Here is a 14,687-nt window from a genome sequence, read left to right as displayed (position 1 = left end):
CAATCAGTGGATGAAGATATTAACCAAGTGTGAATGACCTCTAAAACCCCATTTACAGATATTTTTGTGAACTGGAAGCCTGTATCTACTAATCATACTACTGAAATATTGTTTTTCCCTCTGCTGTTTCACAGCCAGGATTTGGGTACAAGTCTGCTCTATATCTCAGTTTCTCCCATGGAGGTTTGAGGTTGGCAGATGTTTTCATTTTCCTCTCTTCTGCCTAAGGAAGGAAAAGTAAGCAGTAAGGTCCATGCCAAGAAACTGAGATCTTGAGGCTGAAATAGTTGGAAGCAATTATTTATATGGGGTGACTTCTAACATCTCCTTTATTAGAAAAATTCAAATTAGTAATGTTCCAGTGATCTTAAATGTATATAATCTCAATAACTAAATTCTAGTAAAGGAAAAGATCTTAATATAAGTGTTAGGTCCTCTTTATTATAAACATCAATTGAATTGAAATTAATGAAATATATTAAATAAACTAAACTCTAAGCTTCAGTTCTATTTCAGACTCAAGTGTCCCCTCTTTCTGATCACACATAGACACACTTTCTTCTCACTTTTATTCCCTGCATTTTTTTTTAAGGTAGATCATGGCTAAAGTAATATTGGGTGACTATGGGGTACTTATCCAATATCCCATATCTAATGTCAATTTAAAACACACGCTTCAGCTAGGTGTATTAATCCTATAGCATTTATTTCTAATATCTCATGTAATGTTTTTCTATTCCCTTAAGCTTTGAGTAGTTACACCATTAACATACGTGATGGTAGCAGGTAGTCAGAGAGAAGAGTGTGGGTTCCATGTACCTTAAATGTGGATTAAAATTCATTTTTTCCCCACACTTGGTTTCTTTAAGATTAACTTCATTTCTTCTGAGGCTGTACATGACCTCAGAAATTGCTCATTCTAGAGTAACTCAGAAGTAGAGGAATCAGTCTGTGGGCTTTTAAATGACGCTGATTCTCCTCAGTGAAAGTCAGCACCTTATTCTGCATAATATATTTGCTGAGCTCAGGAATTAACACATGATTTGTTCACGTTATATTTATGTAACTTTCTCTTTGGTTCCAATGAAAAGATTGCCAAATTGTCCATCTGTAGGAATGGACCACAGGGAACAGAAGGAAATCTAAATGATCTGATAGAGCCTACGATGTAGGATTCTTGCTCCTTGCCCTCTTATTCCTCCAAATTCCACAAACGTTAACATATAATGAATACACACAAGTTATAACAATAAAAAGAATTAAAAACAAAAATTAAAGTCAAAAGCAATAATCAACTAAGAAGAAATGATGATTGAGTTTCCTTTTGTTATTTCAAAACCAAGGATTAATGAGAAAATCCTCGTTTCTTTCTTGATGTGTAGCTTATTATACTAGCTTCAGTTTCAATGTTAAGTCATGTTTATAAAACAAGTGTGCCAAATTAAAAGAAAACAATTTGTATCAGAACACATAACTGATAGGGATATGCCAGTTCCATCACCCTTGGTGCTGCTGTATGTGAAATCAGAGTGGTAGATTTTCCACTGTATCGGTTTTAAATCATCAAATACAAATTAATATTAAAAATATAATCTCTATACCTATGCAATTTAACATAAACTAATAGAAACAAATGCTATTTCTCTTTAAATGGCTGGTTTTGAGGCCACTCAAGTTTTTTAAAACAAATAAAACATTGAAGAAGAAATTCAGTAGTTCAAGGCTTGGTACATGCTTCACCACTACCTCCCCTCCCTTTACAAAAGGAACTCCTAATCTTCAACCAGTACCAAAGCTCTCTGTTAATATGATTCTACAACTAAAAAATACCACATTTACATTCAAGGGAGATTTACAGTTACTAATTTTTCATGGATGTGTAAACAGATAGGTTAATTGCCATGGCAACCAAAAATGTATGAGTTAAATACTTTGATGGTAAATGTCCCGATGATTTTTCAAATACTATCTTTTTACACATCTAAAATAAACAGGTTGAGGAATATTCTGTACAACAAAATAAATGCTAATATATGTAAATAATTTAATTTTAACCTTCTGAGAGGTTTTCACAATTCTAAGATTGGATAAACACCAGTAGCCACACCAAAACAGTGAATTCCACACAAATGATTTAGGTGCTCCAGAAATAACAATGCAATGAAAACCAGTGGGAAAAAGAAAATCTTAAATTGCATCTACTGAAGAATTAAACCATTTCCTAAAAGAAATAAGCCAACTAATTATTTTCTTAGAGAAAATAGCCAGGACAAGGGATGAGAATATGAAATATAAGTAGGTCACCATCTTGCAGGAAAGAAACTCAATATTGTAGAAGGTGTGTTTTATTTTGTAACATTCAGGACCAAATAAACTTTATTTTGTCATATTTTAATTTAAGGTAAAATTTCTCTGAGCATTTTATTTATAGAACTGTGAATGACAGTCAATACTCTTAAAAATAATTATGACCATATGTCCAACTAAATGGCTTTCAAAACAAAACAAGATCATTCTAAAATACACAAACATATATGGCACCCTATATAGCAAAATATTCAGGGAACCAAAAATTAATGCAGATTTCAGAGGCATCATTGAGGCAGGAAAAGCAAAAGTTTAGAATATATATCTTTCTCCAATAATGAAGATTTGAAAATGCTTGTATGGATTGGCCGGCCAACGAAAATCTGTATTTAAAATTACTTTTTTCAAAGAAAATGATTCTATACAAATTATACTGATTCCTTGACTACTAATTCCTCAAACCTAAACCTTTGGGCTTTATAAACACAAAGCATCCAAGTATACCTGCCCCATGGTTTTGTGCCTATATTCTCTTGTAATCTCCTATTTTCAAGTGCTCTTGTAATTTCTTGTAATCTCCTATTTGCAAGTGTTCTCTCTTAGCATCAGTATGCATACAAAGTTAGCAGAAGTAACTCTATGGCCAAATTATTCTTAGCCAAAATAGAATGCTATATCATGCAATCCAAAGAGACCTGCTTATAGGATCACAAATAGTGAACAGAAATACTATACTAATTGTTAAGGAAATCTCTCCATTTCATAGGGCTCATCCAGGAAACCATAAATACTCACCTCAGGAAGTGCTTCATTGTGACTATTTTGATTATCCAGATGTTATACAAACTGTTCTTAAGTAATTGTCTCCAAATTTGCCTTTGTCAAAGTAAATGTAAACTGTGGGAAGAAATTAGATATATTGTTAATGGGGCTAGAAAAATCAAACCCCAAACTTCTGCTAATCTTAGTAAGCAGATAAGGTGCTATGTACCCAAAACTTTAACAACCAAACTGACCACACAGCAATGCAATTCAATGGGTGGAGATTAAAGCTAAAGCCTTTCACTTTATAATTACACAATGTCTTTCAAGTCACTTGCTGGAGAAATTGTTAGTTTCATGAGCAATCTTTTCAATAGTAAACTTTTTATCTATTTTGGATACTGTTCCTATATCTTGAAGAACAGTATTTATATGAAAGATAAAAATGAAGAACCAATAAATCAACTATTCTGATTTCCAGATATCAGATGGTCTTAAATCTGGTAGCCTCAACCTTTCAGAAGTATAACTCAAAAAATAACTAGAAGCAACTGGTGATGTTTTTTAAGCTAAAAAAAAAAAAAAAAAGCTGATAAAAAGCAAGTACTCCAAACAAATGAATAATATGTCCCTAACCCCATCTCTGGAGGGCACTCTAAATAAAATGTTGAAATTATATATTTCTTTCATGCATGTCAGTTTACAACACACTTTCACAAAATCCACAATATCAAGGTAATGGTCTTCTTCCAACAAGGAAGGACACCAGCAGCTGCCTACAAAGCAGTAAATTGGGATGAGATATGAAGAAACATATAAAGAGAGAGTGGCTGAGAGCAACAGCAGAATGAAGTTACCTCAATGAAAGAGAGAAAAACAACACTAGTTGCAACAAAGACAAGGCAAGAAACTGAATGTGTGGACAAGTGGTTTTCAGTAGAGACACAATTACCAACTACAACAGCCTAGGAATGTGGAAACAGCCTAAACAAAAGCCAGTCTCTTCTCTTTTTAAATTGAAGTATTTACAATATTACATAAGTTTCAGATGTACAACATAGTGATTCATAATTTTTAAAAGTTATATTCCATTTATACTTATTGTAAAACATTCAATATATTCCCTGTTCTATACAGTATATCCTTATAGCTTGTTATATACATACTAGTTTATATTAATCTCTCTTAATCCCCTACTTCTCTCTTGCTCTTCCCTCATCCCTCTCCCTACAGGTAACCACTAGTATGTTCTCTATATCCAAATATGTTTCTCTTTTGTTCTACTTACTAGTTGGTTTTATTTTTTATGTTCCATATATAAGAGATATCATGCAGTACGGTATTCACTTATTTCACTTAGCATAACACCCTCCAAGTTGCAAATAGCAAAATTCTGTTCATTTTTATGGCTGAGTAGTATTCCATTGTGTATATACACCACGTCCTTTTTTACCCACTCATCTGTTGATGGACACTTTGGTTGCTTCCATATATTGGCAACTGTAAATAATCTGCTATGACATTGAGTGCATATATCTTTACAAATTATTGCTTTCATATCTTTTGGGAATATACTCTGGAGTGGAATTGCTGGGTCATATGGTAGTAATATTTTTAGTTTTTAAAGAATGCTACATATTGTTTTCCACAGTGGCTATAGCAATTTATTTTCCCATCAACTGTAGACAAGATTTACCTTTTCTCCACACTCATGCCAGCATTTACTGTTTGTAAACTTTTTGATAATGGCCATTCTGACCAGTTTGAGGTGATACCTCATTGTATTTTTGATTTATATTTCATAAATAACTAGCATTGTTGAACATCTTTTCAGGTGTTTTTGGCCATCTGTATGTCTTCTCTGGAGAAATGTTTATTTAGCTCATCTGCCCATTTTTGATTGGGCTATTTGTTTGTTTTTTTTTTTTAATTGAGCTGCATGAGCTGTTTGTAAATTTGGGAGATTAATCCCTTGTTGTCGCTTCTTTTGCAAATATTTTCTCCCATTTGGTGGGCTGTCTTCAATTCATTTATGGTTACCTTTGTTGTCCAAATGTTTTTGAGTTTAATTAGGTCCCATTTGCTTAGTTTTTATTTTCATTATTCTACATGGTGGATAAAAAAGACCTTGCTGCAATTTATGTCAAGGGATGCTTTGCCTATGTTTTCCTCTAAGAGTTTTATAGTATCTGGCCTTAACTTAGGATTTTAATCCATTTAGAGTTTATTTTCATATATGGTGTTAGAGAATGTTCTACTTTCATTCTTTTGTATGCAGTTGTCCAGTTTTCCCAGCACCACTTATTAAAGAGACAATATTATCTCCATCATATATTTTCACCTCTTTCAGTTCAGTTCAGTTCAGTCACTCAGTTGTGTCTGACTCCCTGAGACCCCATGAACTACTGCAGCATGCTAGGCCTCCCTGTCCATCACCAACTCCCAGAGTTTACCCAAACTCATCTCCATTGAGTCAGTGATGCCATCCAACCATCCCATCCTCTGTCGTCCCATTCTCCTCCCTGCCTTCAATGTCGTCTTAGTCAGAGATTAATTGACCATAGGTGTGTACATTTATTTTGGGGCTTTCCATCCTGCTCCACTGATTTCTGTTTTTCTGACAGCACCACACTGTTTTGACGACTGTAGCTTTGTAGTGCAGTCTGAATCCATTTTTCTTTCTTAAGATTCCACCATCTTGTCTCTTGCCCCTCTCAACAGTACAATTTTTATTCTTCAATTTGTTAATATGGTATATCACATTGATTGATTTATGGCTACTTGCATCCCTGAGATAAATCCCACTTGAGTATGGTAAATGATCCTTTTAGTGTATTGTTGGATTCAATTTGCTTATTTCTTGAGCTTTTTGAAACTATGTTCATCAGTGATACTGGCTTTAATTTTCTTTTTGTGTGATATCTTTATCTGGTTTTGGTATCATGGTGAGTTAATCAAATGAATTCAGAAGAATTTCTTCCTCTGCAATTTTTTGGAGTAGTTTAAGAAGGATAGGTATTAAGTCTTCTCTAAATGTCTGGTAGAACTTTTGAAGTCATCTGGTGGCTAGACTTTTGTTTGTTGGGAGTTTTGTCAGTATTTTAATACACAGCAATTTCTGTAAATATTTTATGCATGAAAAAAATGTTATGTGTCAACTTAAGATTGTGGTTGCTTCTGAGAAGAGGGAGGGTTTTAGGATTGGGGAGTGAGATAATGGCCTCCAATTTTTAAAATATTTTATTTATGAAAAAGCAAAATAAATGGTAAATGTGTTCATTCTGAGTGGTGGGACTGTATACTGTTCTTTGTACTTTTGTGTCTTTTAAAAAGTATGAAGCTTAAGATAACTCATGAATGTGGCTTCATGAAGCAGTTTTTCAATGTAGACAGAACAGTCTTCTATTGGAAGATGCCATCTAGGACTTTCAGAAATGAAAAGGAGAAGTTATTGCCTGACTTCAAAGTTTCAAAAGACAGGCTGACTCTCTTGTTAAGGGCCAATGCAGCTGGTGACCTTAAAGTTAATGGTTATTTATCATTCGTAAGGGCCCTTATGATTTCGGCTAGATCTACTATTCCTGTGCTCTATAAGTGGGACAACAATGCCTGGATGATAGTACATCTCCTTACAACATGGTTTACTGACTCTTTTAAGCCCACTGTTGGGAACTTTTGCTAGAAAAAAGGATTCCTTTAAATATATTACTACTCAATACACCTGGTCACCCATGAGCACTGATGGAGATATACAATGAGATCTATACTGTTCTCATGCTTGCTAACACAACATCCATCCTGTAGCCCATGGGTCAAGGAGTCATTCCAACTTTTAAGTCTTAATATCTAAGAAATATGTTAGTAACACTATAGCCACCATAGATGCTGATTCCTTTAATGGATCTGGGCAAAGTCAATTGAAAATTTTTTGGAAAGGATTCACCATTCCAGATGTTACTAAGGACATTCATGATGAACAGGATTTTGGAAGAATTTGATTCCAACTTTCATGGATGACTTTGAGGGGCTGAAGACTCCAGTGGAAGAAGTAACTGCAAATATGGTGGGAACAGTAAGAGAACTAGAATTAGAAGTGGAGTCTGAGGCTATGACTGAATTGCTGCAATCTCATAAAATCTGAGCGGGTGAGAAGTTGCAAAGAAAGTGGTTTCTTGGGAAGGAATCAACTCCTGGTGAAGATGCTGCGAAGATTATTGAAATGACAATAATGGATTTATATTATTACATAAACTTAGTTGATAAAGCAGAAGCAGGGTTTGAGAGACTGACTTCAATTTTGAAAGAAGTTCTTCTGTGGGTAAAATGCCATCAAACACTACAGAGAAATTGTTCATGAGAGAGTCAATTGATTCACCAAACTTTGCTGTTGTCTTAAGAAATTGATACAGTCATTCCAATCTTTAGTAACCACCACCATGATCAGTTGGCAGCCATCAACATCAAGGTAAGACAGTCCACCAGAAAAAAGATTATGACTTACAGAAGGCTCAGATGATGGCCAGCATTTTTAGCAATAAATACATTATATTAATGATAAGGCATGTACATTTTTTAGACATAATGCCATTGCACAATTAATAGACTACAGCATAGTTTAAACATAATGTGTATATGTACTGGCAAACTAAAAAATTCTTACAATTCACTTAATTGCATTGTTTAGAAACAGGCCCACAAAATCTCTGAGGTATGCCTGTAGTGACTTCCTGAGTACAATATGGAAAGTGGAGAAGTAAGTAACTTTACAATTGAGAAAGCTGACAAATATTAACTTGGGTGGATGATAAAGATTAATATTACAGTGATAATTCATGTTGACAGTATATACCCTTGATAGAATGTAATGAAATGGCACTTTAAGAAATGCAGCCCCAAACCACAAATTTGCTGGACCCACAAGGGAGATGGTCTTCCCTTCTCTCAGGTGCTGGTCTGCCCAGTCCACACTGACATACTGACCTTGTCTGGCTACCTTCAAGGAATCCTAAGAGTTTTGGTCCAGCTTCTAGATGTCCAGATTCAGACAAAAGTATACATGATGTAGGACTTTCTCCATGGACTTGTGACTTGTGGTCAATACCCTGTGGAGTTAGGATGCAGAAGTTGTGGGGGGTGGACAGCTGAGATCTGTGAGCTATGTACAAAGCTTTGGCTAGGTACTTAGAATATGTGTTTGGAATAGGGTTGGGCTTAGGAAGGCCTTGATGTCTCTGAATGTGAGAGTCAGTGTTTGGGACGCTGGGTGAATAGGAAACTACAAAGATATAAAATCGAGGCAGTGTGATCGTCAGAAAGTATGTCATAGTATTGAAGATGAGGTCTGTGAATATATGAAAGTTGTTTTTTTTTTTCCCAAAAATATATTTATTTTTAAAAACAAAAATCAGACAAGTTTTATCGAGATTTTCCAGAGACAAACCAGAGTTTGAATTTCAGAGTGAAAGTTAAGCATCCATAATCTCATGCAGAAGTATTTCTCTGCAGGAGGTAAAACATTCTGCCTGACTTTGAGCACTCCATTCTCTAAATCTTGTTTGTGTTTATGCCATCATTGTACTCCATTCCAGGGCTCTGGCACACAAGATAATCCACCTCTAAAACTCAAAATTTCCGAATTGAGATGAACGATTGTTGGGCTTTGGTTGGGGTTTATAACCAATTCGATCATTAATCATTTGTTCCCGGCTCTTGGGATCACTGCTGAGTCCAATGGCACCTTCTCCATCACTGCCTCCTACAATGTCCACATCTTCCTTTTGTTTCTTACGGGTCTCCAGGTCCTTTCGAATGCTCTCAAACTCCTCAATATCATCAAGTTTCAGCTCCAGGTGGGTTGGTTTTCGTCGCAGCATAATGAAATCAACACTAAAGGGCAGATCCAGTAAACTATTAGCAGTTCACAGGCTTATCCTCAAGGTCTAAATAGGTCCTCAATGGATGGGTTATTCATTCAACCAACAGTTCCTGTGCTCCAGCTACTGAGTTAAAAGGCATAGTCACAGTCTCTTTTCAGGCCTGTTCAGTCCCTTTCTGGAACCTCGGCGCCCACCCCAATCATCGGCTAAGCTAACTGGACTACACTTCCCACACTGCCTCTGAGTCTCTCTCTTCGCAGAACCTTGTCCTCCGCGTGCTTCTCTCGGAGGCTCTACAGATCATAGATCTCAACTCGCCCAGACTCCCTTCTACTACGATTCCCATAATGCTCCCTATATGAAAGTTGTTAACCAGTGATGTTTATCTTTGACAAAACTGATAAAACTTTGTACTTTCTTGGAGCATCAGTATATTTCAGATTTGGAGGGGCAAAAATTAAATCCTTTAAAAAAAAGAAAAATAACAGCAATTTACCTCTGTGGTTTTCCTCCTTTAAACCCAGATTAATCATGATAAAAACATCAGACAAATACTTAATGAGTGATATACCAGAAAATAACCAGTATTGCTCAAAACTCTCAAGATCAAAAACAAGGAAAGTCTGAGGAGCTGTCTCAGTCAAGAGATGCCTATGGAGTTATGATTATTAAATACAATGTGGTATCAAGGATCAGATCCTACGACAGAAAAAGGACATTAAGTTAAAACTAGGGAAATCTGAATAAGCAGAGATTTTAGTTAACAGGGATCAGTATCTGTCCATTAGTTGTGACAAATGTAACACATCAATATAAGATTTTAAAAAATTAGAGTATAATTGCTTCACAATGTTGTTTTAGTTTCTTTGTTTTATACAACAAAGTGAATCAGCTATATGCATACATACATCCCCTCCCCCTTGAACCTTCCTCCTACTCCTCCCATCTCACCCCTCTAGGTCACCACAGTGCACCAAACTGAGCTCCCTATGCTATACGGCAGCTTCCGCCAGCTATCTGTTTACACATGGAGTGTATGTCTGTCAGAGCTACTCCTCCCAATTTGTTCCACCCTCCGGTTTCCACACCTCCATTCTCTACATCTGCGTCTCTATTCCTCCCTTGCAAATAGTTTCATCTGTACCCTTTTTCCTAGATTTCACACATATATGTTAATATATGATATTATATGATATTTATCTTTTTCTGACTTACTTTAGTCTGTATGACAGACTCTAGGTCCATTCACCTCCCTAAAAATGGCCCAGTTTTGTTCTTTTTTGTGGCTGAGTAACGGCTCAGCTGGTAAAGAATCTGCCTGCTAATGAAGACGACACATGAGATGTGGGTTAGATCCCTGGGTCAGGAAGATCCTCTGGAGAAGGAAATGGCAACCTGCTCAGGTATTCTTGCCTGGAAAATTCCATGGGCAAAGGAGCGTGGCAGGCTACAGTCCATGGGGTCACAAAGAGTTGGACTCAACTGAGCACACATGCATACACACACATATACACACACACACACACAATTAACAACAGAGGAAACTGGGCACTAGTACAAGGAAACTCTATAGTATCTTTGTAATGCTTCTGTGAATCTAAAGCTATTTTTAAAAATTATTACAATATGTTAGTGCCTATTATGCTCTAAACACAGAGTTAGGCACTAAGGATACAGGGTGAACAAGAGGTATGAATTCCATTTTCCAGACCCAACAGTCTTAAGGAAGAGAGAAGACGGTGTATCAATACAAAAGCAAATTGGTACTTAACCACAATATTACAAGTGAAAATGGGTGCTGTGACAGTGAATATAAGAGATGCTTACCTTAGATATAGGGTTTGGGGGTTCCCCCAAATAGCACATGCAAAATCCTAGAAGCAAGAATATATTATACACAATGTATGGAGGGGAAAACATTCAGTATGACCTAGTGTAGTGCTCAATGAGCGGAAAAGGCAATGGCAACCCGCTCCAGGACTCTTGCCTGGAGAGTCCCATGGACAGAAGAGCCTGGTAGGCTGCAGTCCATGAGGTCGCAGAGAGTCGGACACGACTGAGTGACTTCACTTTCACTTTTCACTTTCATGCATTGGAGAAGGAAATGGCAACCCACTCCAGTGTTCTTGCCTGGAGAATCCCAGGGACAGCAGAGCCTGGTGGGCTGCCGTCTACGGGGTCGCACAGAGTCGGACACGACTAAAGTGACTTGGCAGCAGCAGCAGTGCTCAATGAGAACAGGTAAAAAATGAGATGGCCAAATATGGATGGTTAAGAAAGGATCAGGTCATTGAAAGCTTTATGTGATATTAAAGACTTATGAAACTTATCCCATGAGCAGTGAAGAACTACTGAAAGTTATAGACTGGAATCTGACATGATCAGAGTTGTAGTCTTAAAGATGTAATCTCACTGTAGTATGGAGAATAGATTGTGGTGAAATATAAGTAGGTGCATCATTTTTAAGGTTGTTACAATCATCTAGGCAAACATAATAATGGCAGGATAAGGCAAAAGACAGAGACAAATTGTGATGGATCTGAGAGATATTTAGAAGGTAAAATCAATAGGACTTTTGTTAACTGACTGATTGAGTGTTCTTGCCTGGAGAATCCCAGGGATGGTGGAGCCTGGTGGGCTGCCGTCTGTGGGGTCGCACAGAGTCGGACACGACTGAAGGGACTTAGCAGCAGCAGTGAAGGAAAAAGAGGAGTCAAACATTACGACCACGTTTACGGCTAGCAACTAGGTAGACGGTGGAATTTTCCAGTAAGACATCAAATTTTGGAAATGAAGATTTGGAGGTCTGGGTGTATCTGGAGATATTAGGTTCATTTTGAATCTTCAGGCTCAAGAGGGATTGTAGATATACATGTCAGGAAAGATCAGGAGAGAAATCTTAGTTGTATACAAAGATTTGGGTTTCCTCAGCATATAAATGGTAATTAAAACTACAGCCCAAAGGAAATGATAAATAAATAGCATATGCAACATTTGTTGTTCCTAACAATACTTTTCATCATCAGAATAATATTAAATTAGGATTGTCACAGTACTAAGGCAATAAAGTAATGGAGTACATTTCAGAAAGATTTTTATAAAAATTTGGGGTTCAGGATGGGGAACACGTGTATACCCGTGGCGGATTCATGTTGATGTAAGACAAAACCAACAATATTGTAATTAGCCTCCAATTAAAATAAATAAATTTAAATTTAAAAAATTATACTTAATGGTTTAATTTCAGTTAGCTAGAAAACTGGTTTACCTAAAAAAAAAGAAAAAACTCATTCATAATGATGCAGGATAAATGAAGTATCATAATACTTCAGCTTCATGACCTGTACATAGTGGTTCCTGAGTCTTTCTATTAAAACAAAACAAAAACTTCTTGAATATTTGTGTGCCAGTACTGTTGTCTACAATGTGGGAGACCTGGGTTCGATCCCTGGGTCGGGAAGATTCCCTGGAGAAGGAAACGGCAACCCACTCCAGTACTCTTGCCTAGAAAATCCCATGGATGGAGGAGCTTGGTGCAGGCTACTGTCCATGGGATCACAAAGAGTCGGGCACGACTGAGCGACTTCACTTCACTTCACTGTTCTGGGTAACATGTGCACGTGTGCTAAATTGTGTTGCTTCAGTTGTGTCCTACTCTTTGTGACCCAATGGACTGCAATCCACCAGGTTCCTCTGTCCAGTGACCTTCCTGGGCAAGAATACTGGACTGGGTTGCCATGCCCTCTTCCAAGGATTGAACCTGTATCTCCTGCAGCTGCTGAACTGCAGGTGGATTCTTTACCACTGAGCCACAGGGGAAGCCCTTTCTGGGTAAGGCAACCTAGTTTAATACTACAAAGGATCCTTACTTTTTAAGGGAAATTTGTCAAATACGGCAGAGAATATGCATGGTGGTTAAGAGCACAAGTTTTGGAGACAGAATTCATGTCTGAGTTTCACCAGTAGCCAAATGGCTTTAGACAAGTTGCTTAATCACTCTGGGGTTCAGTTAGAAGGGGAGAGAAATCACAACTACCTTTAGAAGGGTTGCTCTAAGAAGTGAATCAACTGAAGCATAGCATTGTTATATGTAATATGTAACCAATGAGTTGCTACTCATTTCTAGTATTATTATTAATGTTGTGTCATTCTTATTATACCCTCCCCTACAGTAAAAGCTCATTTTGTCAAGAATCACTTAGGACACTGTTTAGATAAATTCTGGCGGGTTGTGACCTGAACTGGCACACCAAAGATGGTGATAAAGAGAATCAAACAGTGGGAGAGGGAGAGGGTGGGATGATTTGGGAGAATAGCATTGAAACATGTATAACATATAAGAAATGAATTGCCAGTCCAGGTTCGATGAAGGATACAGGATGCTTGGGGCTGGTGCACTGGGATGACCCAGAGGGATGGTACACGGAGGAAGGTGGGAGGGGGGGTCCAGGATGGGGAATACGTGTACACCCATGGTGGATTCATGTTGATGTATGGCAAAACCAATACAATATTGTAAAGTAAAAAAAAAATAATAATAATAAAATTTTTTTTTAAAGAAGTAAAAAATAATTCAAAGGTAGAATCAAACTGACTTGCTGGTTGTGTAGGACAAGTGATGGGAAGGAAGATAGTAATTAGTCTTAATTACTTGTTCTCCAAACAGGAAACAAAAATAGCAATTAGTTCTAATGATCTGCCCCTAAAGAGGAAACACCAAAAATGGCTTTGGGTAGTAGACGAAAGCATTTTGCAAATGGCATTTAAGTCTCTGCTCACTGGGTGCTCATTAAATAACTTCTCTAAATGTTTTCTATAGAAAGCAAAAAGAATTACTTTATTTTTTAAATCTAGCTTTGTTTCAAAGGAGGCATACCTATTAATATACTAATTACTGTTAACTAGAAAATCTATATAAAAGACAGGAACAAATCATAATTGGTATGCAATGTACAATACTCTGAGACACTACTGGTGAGAAAAGTCCTTTGAATTGTTTTTCCGTAAGTGGTGCTGAGTTAATCTACTCCTTTGTAGCCAAAACAGCATTTCTGAAGTGGCTGGGCATGGCCTAAGTGCAGAGAAAATTTGAATTTACTTTTTGTTTGCACAGCACTCTAACAAAATAGTAGCCTTGATAGACTTCTCAAGTGTTTTATATGCCAGCCTGCTGACTTTAACTTGATGAAGCTTCAGTTCAGTTCAGTTGCTCAGTCGTGTCTGACTCTTTGCGACCCCATAAACCGCAGCACACCAGGCCTCCCTGTTCATCACCAACTCCTGGAGTCCACCCAAACCCACGTCCATTGAGTCGGTGATGCCATCCAATCATCTCATTCTCTGTCATCCCCTTCTCCTCCTGCCCTCAATCTTTCCCAGCATCAGGGTCTTTTCAAATGAGTCAGCTCTTCGCATCAGGTGGCCAAAGTACTGGAGTTTCAGCTTCAACATCAGTCCTTCCAATGAACACCCAGGACTGATCTCCTTTAGGATGGACTGGTTGGATCTCCTTGCAGTCCAAGGGACTCTCAAGAGTCTTCTCCAACACCACAGTTCAAAAGCATCAATTCTTCGGTGCTCAGCTTTCTTTATAGTCCAACTCTCACATCCATACATGACAACTGGGAAAACCCATAGCTTTGACTAGACGGACCTTTGTTGTCAAAGTAATGTCTCTGCTTTCAAATATGCTATCTAGGTTGGTCATAACTTTCCTTATAAGGAGTAAGCATCTTTTAATTT

The 14,687-nt window shown here is 37.2% G+C and overlaps 2 protein-coding genes across 3 annotated transcripts in view; both read right to left on the bottom strand.

Moving 5' to 3' along the window:
- The window catches only part of ELMOD1 (ELMO domain containing 1), an 85,074-nt gene that overhangs the window by 57,760 nt on the left and 12,627 nt on the right, over positions 1–14,687 (bottom strand). The window contains exons 1-2 of one of the 2 annotated variants that reach the window (XM_040257913.1): positions 8,050–8,168; positions 3,103–3,204 (exon numbers count right to left, since the gene is read on the bottom strand). In XM_040257913.1, the coding sequence (XP_040113847.1) occupies positions 3,103–3,119 (17 nt within the window). In that variant the 5' untranslated portion in view covers positions 3,120–3,204; positions 8,050–8,168. Of the gene's footprint in view, positions 1–3,102; positions 3,205–8,049; positions 8,169–14,687 lie in introns of those variants that run through there. The other variant, XM_040257912.1, reaches the window with a different exon arrangement.
- Positions 8,431–9,268, bottom strand: LOC120876207 (anaphase-promoting complex subunit CDC26-like). Its single transcript, XM_040257914.1, has one exon. The coding sequence runs from the start codon at positions 8,940–8,942 to the stop codon at positions 8,685–8,687; it is 258 nt and encodes an 85-aa protein (XP_040113848.1). The 5' UTR covers positions 8,943–9,268; the 3' UTR covers positions 8,431–8,684.

This window comes from Oryx dammah, unplaced genomic scaffold (genome assembly GCF_014754425.2).
Source record: "Oryx dammah isolate SB20612 unplaced genomic scaffold, SCBI_Odam_1.1 HiC_scaffold_17, whole genome shotgun sequence".
NCBI lineage: Eukaryota > Metazoa > Chordata > Mammalia > Artiodactyla > Bovidae > Oryx > Oryx dammah.
The sequence above is the reverse complement of the archived record's forward strand: the minus strand, read 5'-3'. Positions and strand labels throughout refer to the sequence as shown.

Bases quoted from the DNA above. Each gene is read 5' to 3' on its own strand.
- LOC120876207 (XM_040257914.1), bottom strand. From the start codon at position 8,942: ATGCTGCGACGAAAACCAACCCACCTGGAGCTGAAACTTGATGATATT.